Source organism: Pholcus phalangioides, unplaced genomic scaffold (genome assembly GCF_987345545.1).
Source record: "Pholcus phalangioides strain wild (caught in Gottingen) unplaced genomic scaffold, Ppha-v1.0 ptg000030l_1, whole genome shotgun sequence".
Classification (NCBI taxonomy): Eukaryota; Metazoa; Arthropoda; class Arachnida; order Araneae; family Pholcidae; genus Pholcus; species Pholcus phalangioides.
The window spans coordinates 4,364,382-4,391,309 of record NW_028301620.1 but is presented as its reverse complement, the minus strand read 5'-3'; the positions used below and the strand labels follow the sequence as shown (position 1 = coordinate 4,391,309).

General features: G+C 34.8%; 1 protein-coding gene across 1 annotated transcript in view; it reads right to left on the bottom strand.

The window, feature by feature from the left end:
- Positions 1-9,025: 9,025 nt before the first annotated feature.
- The window catches only part of LOC149067458 (neuroligin-4, X-linked-like), a 169,434-nt gene continuing 151,531 nt past the window's right edge, over positions 9,026-26,928 (bottom strand). The window contains exons 10-12 of the mRNA XM_089252644.1: positions 20,615-20,806; positions 17,196-17,584; positions 9,026-14,397 (exon numbers count right to left, since the gene is read on the bottom strand). Of these exons, the coding sequence (XP_089108770.1) occupies positions 14,373-14,397; positions 17,196-17,584; positions 20,615-20,806 (606 nt within the window). The 3' untranslated portion in view covers positions 9,026-14,372. The remainder of the gene's footprint in view (positions 14,398-17,195; positions 17,585-20,614; positions 20,807-26,928) is intronic.

Genomic DNA, 26,928 nt, shown 5'->3' with positions numbered 1-26,928 from the left:
TAATATTACGCCTTAAGGTTTACGGAAGAAATACACAACGTCATTCCTCCTCTGTCATTGTTATAATAAGCGTGTGTGTGCCGGTTTGTGATAAGAAAGTAATCTTTACGAATCTTTTGTGCGAGTGAAAAAAAAAAAAAAAACACGTTTGTCACTCGAATTTTTTTTTCTCATGTCTGCTTGAAGGGTTGTATATTAGAATAATTTCATATAGAGAGAGAATTTAGAACGCACTAGTGCGTTATCAAATTAGAAAGAATTTGAAATACAACATGCAAAGACACAACATGCAAAACGAGGTGGCTTTTCTCAGCCACCTCGTTGGGCATTTTGCCTGTCGTGGCGTTGTATTTGTATTTGTAAATATATTGAAAATATTGGGAGGATCAAAAATAGGGGGGGGGACGGACAAAACCCAATATTTATAAAAAAAACCATCGAGATAGTGCCAAATATTGAATGGGCTCATGGCTCAGATACAAGTTTATGCCTACGATAATTCGCAAACTTGTTATTAGACATTATATAGTTGTTTGTCCATTATATTATATACAATAGTTTTTCTCTATTACATAATACGCTTCAGAATTAATTTCTCATCTTGTATTTTCCATTTGATATCTGTTTCATTCCGCGTCGCTGACTTAAGCATGGCTCTAAAATCTCAAAGCTCAGTTCAAGGAAAGGAATTATATTCAGTGGCGTTGGGAAATGTTTCAGACTCGTGGTTGCTCGTGCTCAGCGCGAACTGTTTTTTCTTCTCTCGAGAACTGGTTTTTGTATAAATTCTGGTGTACTTGCCAAATAATACTAAGAAATACTGGCGGTGCGCCTGAGTACCCATGGCTCCGACGCAACAGTTTTACTTACAAAGTTGTACAGAGTGGATACTATCGACCACTATCGGATTTTGGGAAAACAATTTTTCAAATAGATCTCATTTGTCTAACACTTAACACAAATCTAGTGATAAATACCTTAATATAGTGGGCCAAATGGTACGTAATAACGTGAAGAGTAATATAAGAGCATTATATTACTCTTCAGGAAGAAAAAAGTTCCAATCGTGAATGAAGACGATCTAACGGGATTGAATATTTCTGTTCATTTTGAAAAGTTTTTTCTCCCGCAACCTCCTGCAGGAGAAGAATTTTACTTTCTTCGCGGTCATTCAAGTATTATGTCAGCATCGATGGGGGATTTCCGATTTGCTGACTTTTGATGACAAAGGGGGAGGGTGGGTTTGGATAATGCTTACGTCATCAACCACCCTTTATGAAAATATGAAATTTTTTTACTGCCATCTTTATAGTTTTTCGATAGTTTGTGGGCACTTGAAGTAACATTCTCTACTATTGATAAGTGCCCTACAGATCCGCATTAATGATCTCTAAATATTTCGCTGGTTCATGATCGTACATGTGCAATGCCAGTTAGTTCTAATTTCTGCCAATGTATGAATCAATCATTGCGTCCTCAGGTCGGATTAAAAGATTATTCTAGCGAGTAGCTTGTTACAACCCTGTATATTTGAGCATTGTATTTGTGGTATTACTTTAAGCATTTTTCTACGCAGTATGAGCCTAGCATTAGTGTAATTTGTTTTCCATACTGGCAAAAGTATAATAGGTAATATGGATAAGTTAATAAAATATTCAGTTTTCCCAAGTGATCTGGAAATGTGCCACGCATCACTCAAGTGATCCGTAATTATATGTCGCGGATCACTTAAATAATCTGAGAATGTGCCGCGGGTAACTTGAGTGATGTAGAACCGCACTGGGGGCCACTTAAGTGCTCTAAAACTACGTCACATTTTTCAAGGGTTCGCTTAAATCATCTGAAAATGTGCCACGGGCCACTTATATGCTCTGGAATTGTACCATGAAACACTTAAGCGATCTGTAAATGTGCCGCTCAGTTCATTTTTACAAAATTAGGTTTTGAGAAGGGCAAGGACCTCATCAGATAACCCCCAGGGCCATATTTTGTCCGCGGGCCAAAGGTCTTTATGCGATTCACCATATATGGCTTAAAAGGTGGGTCACAATGAATTTATTAAAGACAAATTTTGAGTTCATAGCCTTCAAATAACATTGGAATTAACAGAAATTGATTACAATAGCATATAAAGGCATTTTCAATTTAAAAAACTTTTTTTGCATTAAAAGATAAAATTTTAATCGCTGGGGTATGGGGCTTGTGCCCCTATATCCGCTCCCCCCCGTGTACATCTCTTACCCCGGTATGCGTTACGATTCAGAGGGGCTGAGCTGATGGCGAAATTTTGCTAACAGGGGGGGGGGAGCGGGAGGGTGTCAGAGTTTTGTTGACTTTTGCTGACAAGGGGGAGGGGGTCAAAAATGTAAAAAAAAATGCTTACGTAATATTTTAACGGCCCCTTTGGTTGTTTGGTGCGTAACAGACCGTTGCAAAAATGGCATCATAAAAATTCAAAACGTTATAACTATTCAAATATTTGTCCCTTATTGGGAGGCTGATAGTACCTGTCCTGTATAAATATTCCCTGAAGTAGGAAGTTCTGAAATCAAAACCTTCAAAATCTAGTAAAAATTCAACTTGACACAAATGATAAAAAAATACTTTATTCGTGGCCGAAAAGTACGTTCTGTCTACGCTAAATGATGAAAATTCATTCACAGACGTCCCTCAATCTCCAAAAAAAATCACATCGCCTATTCTTATTGAATGACTGAAACCTGTTTGTGCAAATAATTATGTACTTGCAGGCATTTATTTAAAAAAAGATCTATTCAGAATAATCTACTTTCTCTGGTTTTGTTTGCACTACTGTTTCCACTTTTGGTGAAACTTGGTATGAGGGGAGTGGAGGAAAAATGCATTTCATTCAAAGGAGGGGCCAGAATAAAAAAAAAGGTTAATTAATGAACAATTAAAAAAGCTATAGAAATAACAATTAGAACTATAAAAATCATCGTCTAGCAACAACCTATCTCTTCGAAGCAATGAATAGCTCTGATAAAAAAAAACCCAGCGAAATATTAATTCCTAATTTACAAGAAAAAAAAAAAACTCAACTAAAAACAAAGAGTGAAATAATCATCAGCAGATTCCATTCAAATGAGGTCCATTAATAGAATATTTTGTTTTTCATTTCCATCGTAAGCGCATATTTATAAAAGCTTTTCCATTCTTATGAGCAAAATCATTCTAATAGTAAAATATTGTTTGATATTTTATTATTAACAAATAATTCGAGCCTTTTTAATATTTCCGTCTCTATAATTCCACGGTGATAATAGTTGATATCAATTTAAAAAAAACAAATAAAGATAGTTATTGAATAGAATTTTCACTATCTTTTTACTTTTTTTGTTAATAAAGAGAACAAGAAAAAATTCGTATTTGATTTCCTCAAGCTCAAATGTTCTTATAATAGTTTTGAGAACTTCATCGTTACAAATTAACACATTAGGGAAAATCTCTTTTTTTAATTTCCAACTATAATTATGTGTATTTTTTTTAATCTCTCGCACATTTTATTCTATCATTTTAAACTTATAGAAGATAGCAAATGAAAATCAAACCTCCTCTCCCATTAGACACTTGAAAAAGAAAAGGAATCGTATTGGAAAGGGAAAGTATTAAGAAAATGTAAGGAAATAAATTCAAAAGAAATTAAAATATATATATAAAAGAAAGAGCTTATACTCTTCACGAAATTGGAATTTAGAATTCAACGAGAAAAGAAATAGAAAAATTCATCCTACGTCCGACATAAAGAATAATTTCTTCGGCGCAACTTATTTTTCACTTTTAAATTGCAATCTTGGAGTTCGAGGTAAAGGAATAGGAAAAAGAGGCAAGAAAAAGGAAATATACAAAAATAAGAGGATCATCTCAAAATATGTGATCCTGTAGAATAAAATAAAATAGATTAAAGGAGCGGAAAAGAAGAGGAATCAGAGGAATATCGTTAAATGTTTTTATTCTTTTAGTTTATTTTTTTAGGGATCCTTGAGAATCGAGGCACCTGGGCCTGTTAAGCTTACCAGAATATCCTGGATAAGAATAATAATTACGAAAAGAAAAGTTTTTTTTAGTTCTTCATAGAATTCTCAATGAAAATACTTTTCTTTTTTTTCAAACTCAGATCCTAATTAAGTTCTTTTAATTGCAATGACACGCGAGATGGGGATTAAGCATCATGTGAAGAGAGGAAAATAATTAATTTCAATTTTTATTTGAAATGTACTTCTTGCAACATGTATTGTGTTCTGTACGTGTGTGTGTGTGTGAAAATATATTCCCGAAATATCATAATTTATATTTCATATTTATTTCCATGGATATTATAATTCACGCTGTTTTTTTTTCTTTAACAGTTTAAATCTCGATCAGTGCCTGTTGGATTGAAAAATTAATTAGTTTCCTGTATGTCTTGAGAACAATAGGAAATAAAGTTTTTATGGAGAATTTTATGAATTTGTGTTTTTTTACAGAGTGTGATGATTTGTTCCTTTTTACAAAACGATTGTTAATCAAAAATAATGATAATTGAAGTGGTTAAGTGATTTTATTTTGTTATGGCATCAGGAAAAACAATAATATTTGATTATTGTAAGGTTATCAGAGTGAGAAGTAACTGTTGAAGACAGAAGAAAAATTGTTAAGTATAATACCCATAAAAGAGCTATTTTTGTCACTGTATAAATATATCCTGTACATTTTTTCGTCGAATAAGATATTTAGCTTTGCTTCAATCAATTTTTTTTTTGGAATTCTTCAGAATCGAATCGAGTAATCTGAGCCTGCGCTTAGCTTCACAGGATATCCTTGATAAAATCATTTTTTATAGAGTTATCTGCATAAATACTATTTTTTTCCAATCTTAAATCCTAATTAAGTTCTTTAATTGCAATGACACGCGAGATGGGGATTAAACGTCATGTGAGGAGAGGAAAAATAATTATTATTTCAATTTTTATTTGCAAACTACTTCTGGGAACTGTATTTCATATAAAAATATACTCGTAAAATGTCATTTATTTTAATGCATATTATAAATCACGATGTTTTTCTCTTTGATAATCTCGAGCCGCGCCCGTTGGATTGAAAAATTAATTAGTTTCTGGAGAACAATAGGATATAGAATTTTTTTCCGAGAATTTTATGAATTTGTGTTTATTTTTACAGAGTTTAATTATCTATTGTTTTTACAGAAGGATATTTGATTACAAAGAATAATAAGCGAAGTGCATAAGTGCTTTTTCTAATGGCATCAGGAAAGATAATACTTGATTGTTGTAGGGTTATCAGAGCGATAAATAACAGCGTAGAAAAAACAGATGAGAAACATTTCTAGGTACAATATGCATAAAAGTTATTTTTGTCGTACTGTAAAATATATATCTTGTATATTCGTTCATCGTTGTATTTAGATATTCTTCAGAACAGCTTCAAATATTATTTCTTTCATGGGGATGTTATTTTAATTTTATTTCTCTATTTATTTTTGATGATGATTTAATATTTCGTATACTATAGTATTTTAAATGTCACCTATTTTCTTTATGTCAAATATTTTTATTTAATTCGAGAAAGAGAGTCATCTCATAGACATTTTAACATTTTTCATCAGCTTCGTATCAATATATCTGAAACAAAAAGCAAAAATTGATCGAATTTAAAAAAAGGGTATTTTTTATAGTTTTTTATTTTAATATATTATATTTTTTGATGGTAACGTATTTGCTTTGAGCATATAAGAGATTTGATTTCAATAGTTTCACTTATGAACCATAATATAGAATCGTGTGCAAAATTAATGGAATTTGCATATTATGTATATTTGAGGCATCATGTTGGACGGATGCATATCCTTCCATGTGTTTGACAGAGGGTTCTTGATTGCTAGGAGGTACAGAGAGGAGATCTTAGAGTCCTATATTCGACTGTTCAGGGGTGTAGGTGGCCCTCGGTTCTATTCATGGACTACAACACTCATCCACATCGGACTCACCTGGTCAACAATTATCCGGAAAGTTAGAATATTCGGCGTATGGATTAGCCAGCCAGATCTCCTGACTCAAACCCTATAGAACATGTCTGGGACGGTCTTAGGAGGTCAATTGCATCTCACCATCCCCTCTAAGAACCATGCCTGAACTGAAAACTGTGTTGCTGCAGGAGTGGAAACGATTGCCTCAGATTGACTCCTAAACTGCCTCGTGTCCAGTATGTCGTAACGCTGGGCGACCTGCCTAACTGTGAGAGGGAACCATACCACATAGTAGGCTCATTTTCGGTTCGATCTCGCAACGTGGATTTTGCACATTTCTGCAATGATGGGCTTTACTGACAATCATGCGTGCGTAATATAACTTTTGCATAGGACATCTATCATTCTGTTATAACTATGTATTCTTACCGAATTTCTTTAAAATATGTCCATTCCTTTTTCAGAAATTCGACGTAATGTTGTAATTCTCTTAGTTTTGCACACGCGTGTATCATTCGGTGATCTCATTTGTTTGATTTAAATATGAATTGCGTCAATTGTGCATGTGACAAATCATCATTCGTTGGTGCCCCTACGGAAAGAGCTTATGCAATTTCGCTCATTTTGCTCCAATAATGCTCAATATAATTTAATATTGGAAACTGGAGAAACCGCGAGACACCCAGGCTCTGTCGCAAGAAGCAACGTAAGCTCTTCGCCCCCCCCCCCGGAAGGAGGGAGGTCCAGGGCATTTCCGGCAAAACCAATATTTATTGATACGTCAAAGATTACATATAGTGCAAGGAAATTAAACATTATGTAAAACGAAGAATCAAATTGATCAAGTTAAAGTCAAAGTGCAACGGGCACGTATAATAAATAATCATAGAAAGTTGTATAAAATCATATCGCAAAAGGCGCAATCAGAAATTTGATTAAATAAAATAAATACATAAATTGAAATTAAATAAAAATAAATAAATAAATTTGATTGATCAAGGATTGTATGAAGAAAGGCAGAGCACCCCCATTGCGCTCGGGCAGTTCAATACACTCAGTCCAAATATAATTTAATAATTTAATATTAATCAATACATTATTAATTACATCGCTTTTTGCAACAAAGATATTTTCTAAATTTTCTACCATCGCAATAGTAGAAAACGAAGCAAACGACAAAAATTGTAATTTTGCTAATTCCAAATATATATAAATCGATCCATCTATCACAGGGGACTTCAACGCATGGCCCGCGCACCATATTTGACCCTCGGAGCTTTTTGTTGTGTCTAGCCAATCATTTCAGAAAATGATTGAAAACATTGAAAACGATTGATTCTTGAATTAAATGAAAGAAATAATATTTAAATGAAAGAATATTCGCTAGAATAAATGAGAGAAATAATAAAGAGACAAATTGATGGAAACTCAAAACTACTGAAAGAAATTTTTTTAGAACTTTCGAAACAAATAATTAAAGAATTATTGAAAAAAATAACATATAAATCGATGAAACAAATAATTTTGAAATTTCTGATAGAAATTATTTCACAATCAATAAAAGAATAATTTCATAATCATTGAAAAAAATGATTTCAAGATGTATGGAGAGGAAAACTAATTTCATAATTACCGAAACAAATATTTAAAGAATCGTTTAGTGTCTTCAGATTAAAGTTAATGTCAAAATTTGTTAATTTGATCAGTAATTAATCACAAAAATTCAGAATTTATTTTAAAAAAAATGTGAATTAATGAAAGAAATAATTAAGAAAATAAGTGAAAGTGTGTCACGAGAACTGTGTTTGAAGTAATGATGTGAAAGTGTGCAATGAAATGGAATTTTTGTAAGTTTATAAGATAAAGAAATTTTAAGAAATACTTCGTGTAAACGCAGGTTGAATGTTATCGGATTTGTTTAATTAAGCATATGCTATGTCAATTTTAGAAATTCATCTTTTAATCTTCGTAAGTTTTTGAGAAAAGAAGTGATATCAGCTGAATGTCAAAGTAAAAACATGGAATGGAATTTTTTAAAAATAAATTTGCTTCTCCTTTTTCTATAAAATTCCAACAGCATTCTCGACCACGTGATGCAAATGGACATTAATAAAGTTACATAACTGAGTTCGTAAATAAGTATTTCCCTTGGAAGAAATCACAAATCTCATATAATTTTTGCGCGATAGATGAACCAAAATTTTAATTTAAAAAAAATCAATATCATTAATTTCTAAACCTTTAAACTCACTCTATGTTCTGTCGAGAACTTTGATAGGATGAAAATTAAATTGAATTGAATATTAATCTCCCGATTGAATTTCACTTAAATATCATACAACAGATTGGACTTTTGAAGATTTTATATCATATATAAAATCTGAAAATGTATTAAATATCCAATTATGAATGAGGTTTTGATACCAGACTGTGGCATGCAGAAAAATGTTTAATCAAGATATATAGAATTTATTTTATAAATCTACATAAGTCACGGCATAAATAGCACATTTGCACCTGCAGATGGTGAAAGCTGTATAGGGAGGGTATTTAATCCAAACACCGCATTGTGGTACCTCAACAAACAAAGGATGTTTCGAGATAATAGAAAAAATATAGTTTTTGAGAAATTTTCTTATTTTTATTCAATATTTATAAAAGGTAGAGAATTATATCTAGAATTAACTTTAATAAAATAATTTTGTTTCTCCATTATAAAAATTCATTTTTGTTGATAAAATATAAGCGTAGATGACTATTTAGATGCTAATATTGAAAAGTATAGAAAGAATAAATCTTATTTTTGCCAAGTATCTACTTGACAAAATGAAGAAATACATGGTGAAATCTCTATAATAAACTCAAGTATTTTTTTAGATACTATTTTCTATAGCTTCTATTCTTTCATTATTTTTCGTGTATCTAACGTAAATCAGCCAAAGAAGAAAACCGTGACTATAACAACAGCAACGCATTGTAATGTCCATTAAAAATATAAAATAAAGACGAAAGAGCGTTATCATTCACAAGAGAATGAAAAGAAAAATGTCAGAAACATTTATTTTACAACATATTTACAAATATGTTTTTTCTCCCATCTTTTCTTCCATCATATACATCTCCATGGTATCACACATTCTTCATACGACGAAAAAAATGATAAAAATAAGTAGATAATGACAAAATCTTTTCTTTCATTGTTACATAGAGAAAAAAAAAACATTTCTTTTTTTTTCCTGATATTATCCACGTAGAGCTCATTTCGATAATATTTTCAACATTTCTCGTTTATTAAATAAATGTTTCATTCATAAGCTTTGAATAGATTTATCAATAAATTATTGATAAAAAAATTAAATAAATAAAATTAAAATAAATTATTGCTAATAAAATATACGTGCTTACATGGGTAAAATTCTCGATGAAACTCGTGAATGATTTTAAATGAAAAAGTTACGATAAATGTGATAAACAATAACCAGTTATTATGCATAATTACCTAGCATTTTGGTAAGATTGATAAATTTTCCTGAATTTATCACTTTTACCGTCGTCATGCATAGCACCCGAGCGTTGTTGGTAAGTTTGATAAATTTCCTAAAATTTCTCACACTTTTGTCAATGATTATGCTTAGTACCCAAATGTCGTTCATATATTTGGCATATTATCGTACATTAATCACTTTTACCAAAGAATATGCGTAATATCTAAGTATTGCATCGCTGCTAAACATGTAAATCGTACTATATGATATGATAATTCATACATACATTGTTTCATTATGTCGGGGTACGAACGTAAATTTTGTTATCATTATATCAGAGTCAGACTATATTCATCACACATACCAGACGCATTTAGAATTTTTTAATGTTTACCAAATTCAAAATCTGTGAGTATTCATAATACCCAATTGCACTTGGGTATTGGGCATACTCACAGATAAAGGAGATTAATTTAAAGCATTTATCAAATTTACCAACGACGCTTGGTTATTATGAATAATCGCTGGTAATAAGTGATAAATTTATCAAACTTACCGAGACGTATGTATAACTTATTTATCACATTTACCGTAACATAACTATATAACGCCTAATAGCAATATTCTTTCTTAGAATCAAATATATTTATTTATTTATTACTCCATAACACTCATTTAATTATTTATAATTTCCCACGCATAATTACGCCTTTTATTTTTTATTGAAAGGTATTTTGTTGTGATGATGTCTTAAATTGCTATATTCGAGAGAATGAGGCATTGATAATTACTGGAAAAACCTCCAGAAAATGAACATTATACATATAAATATATATGAAATTCATCAAATGATCCTTTCACTCAAGTAGAATGAAATAAAAATGAAGTTAGAAAAATGAATATAAACTTCTGCGCATATGAAATCAGTGAAATGACATTTATAATAAATAAATAAAATCATGGGCTTTTTTATGGATAATTTTCAATCAACACAAGTGATTTCATTTTTTTAAGATTTATTTCATATATATTGTACTTCATTTCTTCTGTTTTTCTATTAACTTCCAAATTTCAAAATTATAATATTCACCAACTTATATATTTTAATGCATAAAATTCTTAGTTTATTCATAATTATTTTTTGTCACTCTTTTTAATGGAATTTCTGTAATCAAGTAATTCTGTAATATTCCGTAATATTCTGTAATTATCAAGTGAAGGAAAAATATTTGCAATTTATTATTATTTTTTTTGTCATTTTCATGTGAATGACGAACTTCACAAAATGAATCATCCTCCTAAATAATTTTGGCTTAAGGTGCTTCACAATTTCTTCCTCACATTAATTTGAGTTTTTTTCCCTAAAAAATGAGCTGATTAGAAATAAATTTAACTCATAACCAGTTTACGTAACGAAAAGAACTTGAAATGATCTCGCATAAATTCTGTTTAATCTAGCTATTAAAGTGCTGCTCTCTAATGAACGTTTTAATATATCTAAATTAGTGATGTTGCGTATAATTAGCGAATGAAGTCTGAGAAGATTTAAACGAAAATGAAAGTTCAAAATGTGAACTTTCTGATTATTTAATAATTGAAGTTTCAGCAAAATTTGTAAGAGGGATTCTTTTTTCGAACTAGTACGGATGTACTATGCACATGGGATGTTATTTAGATACTATTATTCATCTGTAATAACTACGAACGATTCCAGTATTTTGAAATCTCTGTTTAACTGGTAGAATGTGATAGAAATGAGCCTTCTTTCAAGTATTTTGGGACTATACGATTGCCGTTTGATAAGTGAGGTAAATCTCTACGACACCGGTTCTCAAATTTTCGCTACTCGCAACTCCCTGTCATTTTCATGCTTCACTTGCGGCTCCCCAGAATAGTTTGGCAGATATTGTGCATTCATAAAAGAGTCACTTCAAATTATAATTAGGCACACACCAAACAATATTTCCAGCTCGTCGTAATGCTCTGAAAAAGGTTGGTGACACCCCCTAGGAGCTGCGACACACACTTTGAGAAACTGCTTCACGAGATAGCAGTACGATCACATTCAAATTATTTCAACTGTGAGTATGACTCTTCAAAATTCAAAATCTGCCATATGGAGTTAGAGCACAAAGAGCATTATGATTTATTTTTGGCGCCGTTCAATGTTCGGGTATTGATAGTTACTCTAAAAATGTATATTAATAAGTGTTAAGTAGTGAAAAAAAAAAAAAAAAACATTTTCACCTAAAACTGTTTCAAGCTGCTGCGATCAAAGCTAAACTGAAATAAGTTCATATAGGTACTCTGCAACATCATTAAATACTACTTATATATTTCTGTAGAAATGCGGAAATAATTGTGAATAATTTCCATTATACTTATTAATGCATCAACGAATTTAAATGGGCCGCAAGTTCACCGAAGATGAAGAACTTCTCGAGTTCCCGGATTAGGCCACTACCTTAGAAATCATTATGATATTATGGACATCTTAACAGAAAGGGGATCACAATATTATGTGTGAGAAATTGGTAATAGAAAAACTTTATGTCAGATGTGAGTGCAGGGGAATTGCTGACGATCAACCAACAGCGATTACAAAGACATTATAAATGAAAATTCGCCGATATTGGTTTACTTAAGACTTTCAACGTTGGTTTTTGACCGTGAATAAAACATTGATTTGGTATTGTACACCATAGTCAAAATAACATTCAAAGCATTGGATGGAGCGGGGTGAAACGGCACCAAACAAGGCAAAGGCCGTTTTGTATGCTTCAAAAGTGACTTCCCAAGACATTGTTTATGTAACCTACTTCCAGAAGGATGAGACAGTAATTAGATTTGTATTATGTTATAATTCAGGGAAATTAGAAAGAACTGTTGTGGATGAAACGGCCAAGATTGCCACATAGATACAGCCCTATGTCACCACGCCAGAGCGCCACCTCACAGATACACCATTTGCAATAGCTGAATTGCATGAATTAGGTTTTGCATCACTGTCTCTTCCACGAATGAAATAAAATTCCATATGGAAATGGCATAACGCCTTCCTAAATGGCATAACGCTTTTGAGCAATACTTTGACGAATGCTGACGAAACTTGAGGGGTCGGACAGGTACTGCGATCTTAATACCAGAAACAAGAATACACTTTTTCACAAGGAGCAAGTGTGCATTTTTGGGGCACCAAACCATTTTTCTGGAACGGTCAAATAAAGACAAAGGAAAAAATAATTAAGTTTCTTTCCTGTCTGGCTCCGGAGCACCGCGGAAACGAATTTTAAATAAATTTCTTAAAGAAATTCACCTCTTAATACTTTCTCTTTAAAGCATAAGTGTGAGAGCTGTAATGGAGGTTAAATTGCATGGCGTAATTTTCAATTTTAAAAAGATCCCGGACCAAAATACGGTAGAGCTTTTTTAAAAGTGTGGGATGAGTGGTCAATGCCATTTTAATGTCACCACCGTAAAATATGCGGCTTCATACTAAAGAAATCAGATTTTTGTATCAATGTCACCTGAGCTGTGCGTCAAGCCCTATGGGGCTTCCACCAGGGTTGTCTTTAAGAGCGGCACTTTGCATGAGGGCGGCAGGTAGGCTACAGCCGCCCGTCAGTGAAAACGTAATTTTCTGACGGAATAATGAAGTTTGAACATAATTGGAGAAAGTACGTGGAGTCTGTGTTGAAAGAACAGTGTTCAAAAATGAAACAAAAAATACTTTTTTCTAAAAAAAGAGGGTGAGAACTCTCGCAAGCACACATCGTTATTTACCTTACTCATCAAGCGATCCTCCTATTAAAAACATAAATCCATAATTTCTTTAATGAAATATTGCTTTTAGAAATGTATCAAATTTAATTCAAATAAGCAATTACATATATACTGTTGATGAAATATATTCTTGTTTATGGGAAATATTTAAACAATTTATCGGGGAAAAACTATCTCTGGTCAGTATCAGATAATCAGGAAACCTGATGCAGTAGTATACTGTTTCGTAATTTCTCAACGAATTCAAAATCCCTTCATAGGATACTTAAGAATCACGTCTTGCAAAAATGTATCAAACAACATCAACCACGTTAATAACAATGTAGCCACTTAGGAATGTCTCTTAGGAATGCATTTTCAATATACATATGTTGATCATTTTTGTAAAATGGCATGTTGATTATTTTAAAATCCATTAAATCCTACGGGGAATAGAAACGTGGATACTTCTCATCTGAAGACGTTTCTCCCTCTTTGTACTTTCGAGACATTAACGTTATGCATATTGAAAATTTACCCATTTCTATGACGGAGTGATAAATATTTAGTGTTGTTCTAATTTAATTCAGTGTTAGTGTTTCGTTTTACTCTACATTCATACTCGCGAAGCATATTTCGTTCTTGTATAAACAAATGTAAAAGGAATAATATTTTTGATGCCGGATATATTATACCTCGGAAGACTTTTATGCAAATTAAATATTTTAAAATTTCATCAGGATTTTCGTTAATGCGTTTCTCCGTGCATCACAAATTATGTTTTGATGGTTTGGAACATATTCACGAATAAATAAAAACTGCAAATTGATTATGAAAAATGAGAGACACAAAATGATCGGAGTGAGTCTCATGAAAAATTCATTTGAGCACGCTCAGGCGGGATGCATTCTTTTTGTTACTTCCATAATTTACGCCGTTCCAGTATATATGTGTCTTTGTATGTATAATGTATGCCACTTTCGTGTCGTGTTACATCTTGTGTCGTTTCCCACGGCGTCGTCATCGTGGTCATCGTCATTGTCGTCCCATTATTGGCGTATGAAAGGCTTTGCACGATCCATAGGATCCCATCTGCTTTCGAAAAATACGAACATATTTTTCACTCACTACTGGACCCTTGCCTAGCTTTTGCTATCGATACCGAACCTGAAAAGAAGAAGAAAAAAATATGTTCGTTTATATGAAATCATGTTGCCTGAACTCGCGTCGAATGAAATTTAATTGCGATTTGACATAATGTTCTTCAACCTCTTTCTACTTGCGGACTGGTGAGGTTGAGTAAAACATTTCGCTCACCAGCAAAAATGAGAAAAATATTTTGCGAACCTAAAAAAAAACAGACAATAGGAGGGAAATTTCCAAACCCGGGTTCAAACCCCACCGTCGTCACAGTGGTGGTCAGCTGAAGTTTGTTTTCTGTAGTTCACAACTTCGAGACGCTCATGTCTCGCCACAGAGAGCAACGGGTCTACAACGATAAAATCTTCAATTATTACACTTCACTCGTCATTAGAAAAGTTGATGGCAGATGGCAGCACTACAAATAAAAAAAAGCGTTACACAGAAACAAACTTTACGTTGGGTTCACTACATGAACATGCACCAATTCGTTAGAAGTTCCGCAGAGGAATGTGAACGAGTTGCATGTGTCTGGTTTATGAGTACATGAGGAACTAAGCTTTGAGCTCGCCCAACCCCCCCCCCCCCCCCCCGCTGCAATCTATCTAATAAAAACAAACCTATTTCTTTTCTGCAATAAAATTGGTTGCTCAGGTGTGCAGCACCGAAATGAACAATAAATGGTGCGATGTCATATATATATATTTTTTTTCTTTTCCATGCTGTACAACGCTGTGAAATTGTATACGCCATAATACAAGTTACTGTATTTTTATGTTGTGCAGCAGAACTTCAGCAATCAATTTTTTTTGTCTTGATGAACTTGAGTTTTGCACTTTTTATTTTTATTGAATGGTAGCAGGGTTCCTGTGAAATAATAATGCTCTTCATAATTATATGTGCACAACATCGGCATGTGCTGCCACCTATCAAATAAAAAACAAATAATTTTTGTAGTTCTTTCAAGTAAAACTGGGTGTTGGTTTCAATCGGTTTTCGGATGAAAATGATAATGAACCATTTTCAGCATGATGTCTGCATATGCGCCTTAATACCGGTTACGTTTACCAATGTTTGCAGGAGAATTTCAGAAATTATTGTTCGTTTGTCGAATACGAATGTACATAGGTGAAATTCACGGGCAATAGGATCATTTGTACATTTATTTTTTTTTTTGATTGTTTTAAACATGACAGCAGTTTCTCAGTATTTCAATATAAGCATATAGTGCCCGAGTGGCGTGGTGATTCACCTACGACCGTGAATAATGCGGCTAGGTCACAGGTTCCGAGGAAGAATAAAGAGAATTTTTTCCTTAATGAGCTTGAGGCGATCACCGATAGATTGCGCCCTTATTTCCAACCCAACTTGCTAACGGCAGTAAATTGCAGAAAATGATAGGGCAGGAGTTGGTGTGTACATAAATCTTCTATTATTAAACACTAGAGAAAAAGGGCTATGGATTTTGCTGCCATCTATGAAAATGAAACAAAACCATGTTTCATGATTCTTGGAATAAAACTCGTTCTTAATTAAAAACGGGTATTTAGCATATCGAATCCGGAAACACATCTTATAATATTATATATTATTCTTTATTATGTTGCATACCAGTGTAAATTTTATAAGTAAATTTACCAGAAAAGAAATAAATTTTTGAAATTAGTTATCCTCTTTTCGTTTTTAAATTTTCTCGATAATAGTAATGTGATTGAGAATCTGCTCACTTCCTCATCACATTGAGGTTTCAGTGAGACTGAAGTGTGAATTGGCCCTGAAATTACACTTTGCTCCTTTTCGGTTTTCTTGGGAAAAATAGAATAAATGTAAATGATTCTGAGTATAATAGAAGTGTGATTTGCTTTAAATGCTGCAGATATAGCATTTAATAAAAGAACAAAATAGATGAAAGAACTTGAGGCTATACAATGTTTATTTTATAGGAAATGCTGGAAAGGCACAGTCCCACATCATCATGGCTATAATAGTGCAGCAAATTTTTGTTAGCCCAATGGGCCCCGTGAGCTTTGAAAAATGAAAGCAAATTTAATAATCTACATAAAAGTCATGGCTCTAACAACACATTTGCATCAGTAGATGGTGTAGGTTGGATAGGGAGGGTATGTGATGTGATCGCTACATTGTGGTACCTCAACTAATCACGGACGGTTCGAGAGCCATGAACAAAAACGGCGACAAGACCGCAGAAAAAATTGCTACCGCAAGGAGTCCCTCCCCCATCGAGGGGTCAGCGCTCCAACCCCTCGACGAGTATAAAAAACAAGCCTGCCGTTCGGAATCGGTAATAAATTGTAGGTCCCGGTCTAATTAGCCCTCGTGTGCAGAAAATGACCGTGGTGCGTCAAAAATGGTCAAATGATCGAGAGCCATGACATTTTGCACTACTGGTCGTCAGAATTCGCAGAGCGATGATGGAGAGGGTCTTAACAAGTTATTACTGCTCGTTGGAACCTCCGTATCACCAATCAGGGTTTTAAAATCTGATGACATTGTTGGCTACTTCTTTGATAAGAAAAATTATACACGTGGCTCTAGCGTTGGATATAATGCACTGCATTAATTTCCATTAGATTTTTCTATTTGATTTTATTAATATGATGCGGTTGAAATTTTTTTTCTCACATTTGCAACAATGCAGCTCCTCAATCATGTATAGTGTCATTAAGAATTTGGCGAGAGTTTTGTGGACAAGCAGGAAATTGCAAGAAATCGGCAATGCCCGTAGATCAGTGGTTGAAGAATATTGGTTAAAGTTACATAAAAAAATAAGAAATATATATATTTTTTTTAATGTAGAAACTTACACCGTGACTTCCTGATGCGGCCATGGTGGTATGCAGTCGACAGTTGCCGTAACGGTATGGCTATTCGTTATAGAAGCACCACCTGGCGGCGTCTGCTGAGCTGTCGCTAGAAGCGGTTGGATCTCGTGGCCCCTTTCGCCCTGAGGTGTTCTCGTGGCCATGAGGAGATGATTTGTGGAAGAATTAAGACTGTTGCTGCCAGACGGCTGTTGCATCTGGTTCTGCTGTTGGTGTAGAGATTTGCTGGGTTGTACCAAATCTAAAGTCTGTCCGCCGTCGAACTCCTGCGGGCAACCGAATTGTGTGAGCATCATGGACGAAGACAGATCCTTCACCAGAAAAGGTTTTTCTCCCGAAGGGTGACCCTCTTCGTCTTCACTTCTGCGGTCCTGTTTTTAGATAAATGGAGGAGAGAAAGGTAATTTGTAAGTGCTCACTTCTGAAATTTATCATAGGAGGAAATGAAAAGCTTTCGTTTTTGTTAAACATCATCATTTGACTACCCATATCTGCGTATTACACTTTTAGTTCTAATACGGGGTGGTAATGAATATATGTGTCCATTCTGATAGAGGATTTTGATGAAAGTTGGTATATAGTATATATTTTGGGAAAATAAAGATTCAATAAATAGAGAGAGGGAGAGAGAGAGAGAGAAATAGTTCAATTTTTACCACCAGGTGAAAAAGTGACGCTTTCTTTTATCGTAGTTATTTGTTCCCATTGTCCAAATAACGAATATACTGTACCAATTCAATGAAATACGTCCACCACAACGGGCGCTACATAGGTCTGAATGGTGTCAGGGTATCAATGTAACTAACCTATGTAGTGTCTATTTATTTGCAACCCGCTATACTATTTTAACCTGAGGTAGAATTTCTTTTTTTTATTTGTGTCCTTGCAAGGCGATTGTCATATCATCGCACACTATGCGTCTTGTTTTTCAAGATATCTCTGGCATCAAAATGACCGAAGATTTTTACTGATTATTTGAATCGCCACCGAAATAAAGACGTTCTCACACGCTCTGACACAAAACATCATTATAACTTTCAGTTTTTTTTTTTAATTTCTGGACAAATCGTAAAATCAGATTTCTATCATTTGCCTACCTCAACCAATTGGAGGAGTAGGACTCACAACAAAGAAAACAAAAGCAAAGATTTTTTGTTACACACATTTGGAAGAGAGACGGAATCTCTCAAACATTCACTCCGGGAATACGAAGTGGTGAATAAGTCGCTATAACAGTGTAAGACACTTTGAGAGTTCTTACCTTGTCAATGAGCGTCTAATTTTTCAAAGCGCTAAAGGCTATTAGGGTTGAGTGAGTGAGTCCATAATCAAGATGTGAAATATAGGACTCTTCGGATTAAACACCGAGAAGGTGGTGAGTGACCCAAGATGTTTATTTGTTAAGTGGTATTATTTTAATTTCTTTAACGGGATGAGTGAAAGTGATTCAAACAGAAATGACGTTGTTCCGTTTTATCATAAGTTTAATAGTTGAAGTTCATTTGTTTCTTAATAAAATTATCTATCGTTCATTGCGTAGTGTATTTTAATTATTTAATTCAACTATACTTTTTCGACTATATGATCATGCCCCGAAAGCATGACAAAGCAACTGAATCCATTTTACGTGCCTCTACTGCGACGTCGATTCAATAGTCTCACCAGAAATTCACAGGGTGTCCTGAAATGGCAGTCGATTCTGAAAACAAAGCAATTAAGATAATGCTTAGACCAAAAACATCTAGGTGCCAGAAGAAACTTTTAAGCCTTAAAACTTTTTTCAACCAGAAGAAAAAGGTCCAAAGTAATGATTATTTAGACTTCTTCAGGACCTTTTTCATGTTGACAAATAAGCTACTGCAAATTCCAAATATTTCGTGCTGCTCTCAGCCTGCAATTTCGTGACTACACAAAGAAAATTTTAGGCATCAATACAAATTTTTCAGTCGTCATGATAACACCTGGTGCCTGGGATCTGTCCAGCCATGGCTTAGACTTGAAAAAAGTGAATGAGGCAGATTTGTGGTGCAAGCCACAAAATGTACGTACGAAGGTCCTTCAGATGAATGTCACTACCACGCCAGAGGAAAAAAAATGAAAATAAGGTATCTCAATTTCCACCATCACATGCAATCATATTTCACATTCCTAAATAGAAATCAGCCGGAATTTTTCGTGAAGTGGGCTACAAGAATGATTACCCATTGAGAAATGATACTTCTTTTAAAGTTTCGTGAAAGTATTACATTGGAGCTTGACACTCTTCTAACGACCCAAAAGAACGAAATCGCACGGATCCGGCAAACATGCTTTCTAATACATTCTCGGTAACACAAAAGCCCGGATAACCAAGCGGGTATGAAGATGACGTCAGAAAGAAAATTCACATTTCTCTGCGGCGAATCGAACTACCAACCTCTCACTGTCCGGGCGAGTGCTCTACCATTTAAGTTGCAGAGGTAAGATATTCTCTTTCCATAGAACATCATTAGAACAACATCGTTTCCCTCTATATGTCGCCATCGGGGATAACGTCGCGAGAGCTATTGGCTCATTTAGGAAGCTGTTCATGCTCAGTCTCGTTCGGCGTTCATACATATGTTCTAAGGAACAGGAATATCTCGCAGTCCTCAGTAGGTGAATGGTAAAGCGCTCGCTTGGACACTGAGAGGTTGGTAACTCGATTCCCCACAGGAATGTGAATTTTCTTTCCGGCATTCGACTTAATCTCCGCTTGGTTATTCAGGATTTCATACTTCGTATGACCAGGCAGTGCCATTGTATCTCCCTACTTTCCCAGTAGTTTAAAACAATGACGCGATTGTAGTAATTTTCTAACACACAATTAATAATGAGGTTTTGCATAAACAAGGATGCAACGGACGATTTGCCCTAAGCATCAGAGATGGCGACAAAAACTTGTAAAAAACGGCTCGAATTGCGACCAGTGAAATCTTTGAATAAGATTTTGTAATCAGGAACGAGAAAGTCAGATTCTCAAATTAATTTTGCGGCTTGTCACACAAATCTGCTCTACCAGAATATATTAGAATATAGTTTTAACAATAAGCGTTTCCTTGATATTTAAAAAAAGAAACACCAGTTCGTTTCATTACATCCGTGTTTACTTGACGTCACTCAGAGAATGACTTAACTGTGCATTTATTTATTTCTGTATCAGTGCAATGCCCTTGGTCTTTGAATAAGAATCTGGACAAAAAAAGGGAACTGAGATACACATCGATTGCCTAGAACTCCATGTGTAGAATTAGAAAACAGGCTCAAAAGAGCATGCGCAAGATGGAATAACAAGAAAGTGACATAACACACACACACACACACACACACACACACACACACACACACACACACACACAACATCGAGATAGAAATGCGTTCACCTGGTAGAAAGCTTTTTGGAGCTTTTTCTCGAGATTGTCTTTGTCCTTCTGGTAATAGATTCCAGCGAAGATGAGGACGTTTAATATGAGCAAAGAGCAGCCTACAGCGATTGTCACGCTGAGAGCTGTCGAGTATACGCCACTCCTCGTTGATACCAGATGAGAGTCTGTGAGATTATTTCCTTGACTGGCCTGGAGCGAGAACACATATACATACAGGGATAAGAATCGGGAAAAAAAAAACCGAATTTCATTTTCTTCCTTCTATAAGGCACAAAAGACTTCTCTGTTCTCTCACACAGAAATATGTATATATATATAACTTATTTAGAGGAAACTTGGAGACAGATATAACTATGAATGCGCCCCCGGAGAAGCACTATAAAGGCACTGGGTTTCTATTTTCACTCCATTGGCCACAAAATGAGCTCGAATGCTTACTCCAGGATTTTTGTTTTCTTATGGAAAGCATTCATATATGGAGCACGCAAAGACTTCAATTTTCTTTAGCTAAGAAATACTTTCTCCCTTGGAATTTCAATACGTATTTGTAAAATATAAATCAAAAGCGTTTGAGGAAACTTCCAGGAAAATTCTTTCAGTAAAATCTGTGATTTTCAACACCGGAGCTACCGGAATTTCGTAGCCTTCTCCCCCAAAACCGGGGTCTTTAACCTTCCTCGAGTCGCTAACACTGCCTATGCTTATCATCAAACAGAAAGAAACGCTTATTACCTGAAAGGGCGCTCAAACTTTAGAATAGTGCGGGCCACTTCATTGGTTTAAAAACGTGTTTTGCCGGCCAAATAAGTGATCTGTAAATTTGCCGCGGGCAGCTAAAGTAGATTGGAATTGTGTCGCGGGCTGCTTGAGTGATCTGCAAAGGTGCTGTGGGTCACTTGAGTTAACTATGAATGTGCTACTGGTCGCATAGTTAATCCGAAATTTGCCGCGGACCACTTAAAAGTGATCTGTATATATTTCGCGGATCCCTTGCTTAAATGATCTGGAGATATGCTGCTGAACTCTTAAGTGTCTTTTGAGATATATGCCCCGGGTCAGTTGAGTGATCCGTAAATATGCCATGAGCCACTTGCGTAACTTGGAACTGTGTCATGGGTCACTTGTGTGACCTGGAACTGTGCCATGGACCGTCAAACCGAAAGATACCCAGGCCACATCGCCATATGGCAATATCGGCTCATTGTCCACACGGACTGGATACCTCTGGCAATTTATTCATAAAAAGCATACATTACAAAATATACATTACAATCATAACAACTATAAAATCATAATCTAAGTGTAAAATCAATTGCGAGATCACAAATCTACGTATACAATCGGAGAAATCAAGCATATAATCCTATATATTCCATATTAAATCTTAATTCGAATATAAAGTCCTAAATCACATATTGAAATCGATAATAAATCAGATAAAATTCATAATCGATTTCATCCTCAATTTAAATCGTTCGATTTCCATGACATTATACTGGTCTTGTGCTATCAGTCAGTCTTCTTTGTAGTTGATCAGTTTCTTTTTTCTTTGTGAGCGGCGAGATGGCGCAGTTTGTACTTGTGCTATAGGCTGATAAGGCGTCCGTGGGATCACTTTGTCTTCATTGTCTTCTATCCATCTAATTATTTTCTTGACTTTATTTATTCTACTTTTGTTTTTAAAAATCTCTCTGATCCAGAGTGTGGCATTTTCAGCAGCGGGCACAGCCATGTGCTTTAGATGTGCAGTTAATGTACACGTTGTCAAGTAATGGATGGGAGTGCCGATTTCACCACAAAGGCAATGATCTGTTCCTCGTTTTTTGAAGCGGTGAAGGTAATTTGGAAAAGGTCCGTGATTGGTTGTAAAAAATACAAGTTCTCTGCTCCAATTTTTTGCATTGTATGAAACTTTTGGTACTATTAGGGGACACTTCTTCCAGTTTTTTCAAAAAATTAGGGTTTGAGGTCGCGGGTCACATCATATTCCTCCGAGAGCCACATTAGGACCACTTACCAAGGGATGAGCACGTATGCCTTTCAGCAACGTTTACATGCGTATGATTGAAATCTGCATAATCTTAATTTTCGAATGCAATTTTTACGGTGTATTTAATTGAATAATTTATCAAGTGCTCACGAGCACGAAATCTGGTATGAGTACTAAGCACTGGTGGTGCTTTAGGGAGAATCCCGTGGTGCTCACGAGCAACAGGTTGAAGATGGCTGCCCATGAACTACGGAGCGGTTTTTTTGACCGGTGTTGCGTGAACCGTTGCTGCACGATGCAGATGTAATGTTGATTGATTTTTCTGATTAAACAAGTGTCATAAGAACTAGGGTTGCCCGTCTTGAAATATTGTCGTGTGGGGGTGTTTCGCCGACGGGGGGAGTGTACTTAGGGCCTCAACGCCGTGAAAGAAATATTAGGTTTATATTTTTCGAATTTATATTGCATATTATTCATTGATTTCGCAACATAAGTTGCTCCATGACGCAAGTAACCTCCCCCACCCCTCCAACTTAGGGGTTCCGATAAGGCAAAACAATCAAGGATTAATAGGAATGCCTGATTTTTCATACAATACAGAATTCGATAAAACAGTGGGAAGGGTACGTTCATTTTATGTAGGGCACGATTAACAAAAAAACTGAAGTTACCTTAAGGTTCCGACCCATATTCCAGCTGGAGTAATCGATATATTTCACGTCTGAAGGTTATATTTAATTTATTAGCAGAAAAAACGTGAGGTGTTGTCGTATGTGTTTTCAAGTTGCAACAAGCAAACCATTTTATCAATTCTCATATAACTGTAAAATGATGACAAGATAGTTGTGAATTGTATACATGTAAAATCATGTTCATACGCGCAAGGAAGTATCTCTTCAGCTATGCTCTCTCTTACGCTGATTTTTATAACGGGGTTTTATAATGTACAGAATCCTGAATACGAACAGTGTTTTATGTAAATTTTGTATTCAGCATTCTTGGTTGTGTGCTGTCACGCACGTGAGTAACTCAGAGAAAACGCTGTTTACGACTATGTTTATGTGTGAACATCAATGAATTCTATTTTGAATTCTATTTTCCTTACGACGAAAAATATATTATTTCATTGCATTTTACCGCCTTTAAGAAATTATCTCATCTTTTGTTTTTCTTTGAAACAACTTCTATATTTACTTACGCTTGAACGATTCTAAATACTCTACATTCAGAAGAGAAAATGAATAATTTTATTTTTTCAAAAAATGCATTCATAGTGTATTTAAAATCTATTCAAGCAACGAAATTTTCAAACGTGGTCAAAATGGTAGTTGTAGTTTTTTAATAGTTAAATACTTCGCTTGCGCTATAACCAACAATCTCGTCGTTCACCGGAAAACGAACGTTCCATCGAAAATTTTCTTTTTTTTAATAGAAAAAGTTTTTTTTAAAGAAAATTCTGTATTTGGGCAGAATAAAGAGAGAAAATACACTATTCAATTTGTTATAATGCAAACCAGGAGACTTCAACAATTGGGACTCTTCAACATTGCAGGCTAGAGTATGAGTCTTGAGGGATCCTAACGAGCCACCAAATCGGTATTGACTTTTGTAAGATCGTATACCGATTCACACAAGGACTTGATGTTCAGCATGGTCTTAACGGATTTGCTGACTTCACACGGTTCAAACAGGAAGAAATTAACGTAGACTTTCATTTATTCTGAAATTATCTTTTCATCAATTTTGATTACGTTATTTCGTTACGTTTATTCGTTATTTTTTCATTTATTCTGAATTTCATTTATGGGATCGTTCATTTTAACAATTATGAAATTATCTTCGAGTAATGCTGGAATTATTCTTTCATAGATAATTGTTCACAAATTCTGAATTTTGTCCTTTCTAAATTTCGGAAATTATCACATTTATTAAGGAATTTTTCAGTAATTATTCAGGATTTTTTCTGTCTCCAATTTTACCTATAGAAACATACAGTCAACGCTTGTTATAACGAATATTATTTATGTCATATTATCCAATATAACGACCAGTAAAATTCATTCATTCTTACAAGGAACGAGTTCAGCACGGTTCCCCGTTTTGTTGCAAAAACATGGAAAAAATCCATCGCTGAGTGTTTCCTTGACATTTGACAAGGAAAGAGGAAAAAGCGTTGTCAGTTCTGCGGATAACCCTGTAGTTAAGTAGCGCCCTCACGGGAGACAGGGGAAGTCAAGGTAAGGAGTGTGTTGACTGGCCGATGTTGATGCTGTGTTATTTTCTCACATGATGGCTTAGTCCCTCTTCTCACGTTGTTGAGTTTTCACAATATTACTTAATTTCACAATTTAAGAACGTACAGTTAACTTTTCTTTCTTTCAAACCGAGCACAAAAAAGTGAAAGAACACAATAAAGTTATAGTACTTTATTGTGTTTTTAAAAACTGATGAATATTGCCCCGAGGTGTCTCATAAATTCCTAAATAGTTTAAAAATTAAATAAGGAATTCGTATATATTTGAATGTTGTTTGTAAAAAAGTAATTCTCACGAAAGGGGATTTTTTTTTTTGTACAGAAAAAATATTTGAATTTTTTTTCGTTAGAGAGCGCTACACGATAGCAAATCAGGGGTGCACAAATTTCGTACATGCAGTTTAAAGTCTAAGAGTGTCATGTTTCGTGATTTTAAGATCCCATGTTGAATGAACGTAAATAAGGAAATGCTAATTTTCGACGTTAACACAAAAGTCCACGTATCTATGTATCACATTCCCCTCACCTGAATAGAACCACATACAGCGCGTCATGTAAGTGCTAACGCGAAATTTATCTCATGAATCGTCCGTCGTAGATGTATAGTTTCAATTTAAAAAATGCTCGATTGTGTTCAAAAATTACCCTTGCACTAGTTTTGAGAGTGAAAATACAGTGTGTGACTGCACCGTCGCCACAGTTGTGGTCGGCTGAAGTTGTCTTTCTGTGGTTCCCAACTTGAAGGAGCGAATGCGAGCCGATCTCCCCTTTAAAAAGTCTCGCCATAGAGAGCAACAGACCTACAAACAGTACAAATGTAATTCAGTTATAACACATCATTCACTTCACTTCTGGAATAGAGATGGCGGCGCTGAAAAATCAAACACAACACCACATACGCACTCAGAGTGCTAGGTACACGCACAGTTACACTTCCGGTACAACTCACTAGGCAGTAAATCGCCCATAGATGGTGATAGACCTAAGTTATGCTCGGCTTGAAAGAAAATTGACATAAAAATGACATGAAAATTTTTATAGGTTCTAATTAGAAAGTTGAACTTATTCTGTCTTGTATTGAGGCCAAAAAATCCAAAGTTTCCAAGTGGAAACTTGGAAACACTGAAACAATGCATTTCAAAAATCGGAGAGAAGTTGGGAAAGGATAGAATAAATGAGGGAAAGGAGTGTTGTATCTGTTCGTTAGTTTTTTTTTGCTGTTCTTTCATAACTTTCTCTCTGATTTTTAAATACAAATATCTTTGTGAATCTCGCATTTAGAAACATGGAATTTTTTCTTGTGGTCTCAGGAAATGCAAGGCGACAAGTTAAACGTTCTAATTGGAAGTTGGAGGACAAGAGAACTATATGGGGCCATTCAAGTATTACGTCAGCATCGAGAGGGGGGGGTTCGGGTTTGATGACAAGGGGGGGACGAGGGTTTAAAGGTTGCTTACGTCATCAGCCACCCCTTTTTAAAGGTATGAAATATTCTAAGCTGCTGACGATATTTTGCTGACAGGGGGTAGGGGGAATCAGTGTTTTGCTGACTTTTGCTGACAAGGGGGGAGGGGGGGGGTCAAAAATGGCTGAAAATGGGCTTACGTAATACTTGAATGGCCCTTTTATACAAATTTAAATTTTTCATTTTGTGACGCACCGCATTTTCACTCTCAAAACTGGTATAGGGTAATATTTTAAGGTCTTTTGAACATTTCTTAAATTGGAATCATACATCTACGACGGACGGTTGATGAGATAGAGGCTGCATTAGCACTTACAGGACACTTCGCATATATTTGTGTGTGTATCATTCTTCGAAAAGAGTTTTTATTTTCCCAATATTCTGCTATTTTCTTTCTGCACGATCCTGAGCTTCTAATATTATTATTAAATTATTTGTGGCTGAAGAACGTCACATTTAATAGTTTCTATTTTCAATATATTAATTTTTGCACATGATCGCGTTCGATGACTTTATATATCACCTATTTTTCCCCTAAAATGAGGATGGGTGTCCCAAACTGCAAAGAGATGGTAGATGAACGCTTAAGAAAAGCAGAGTTC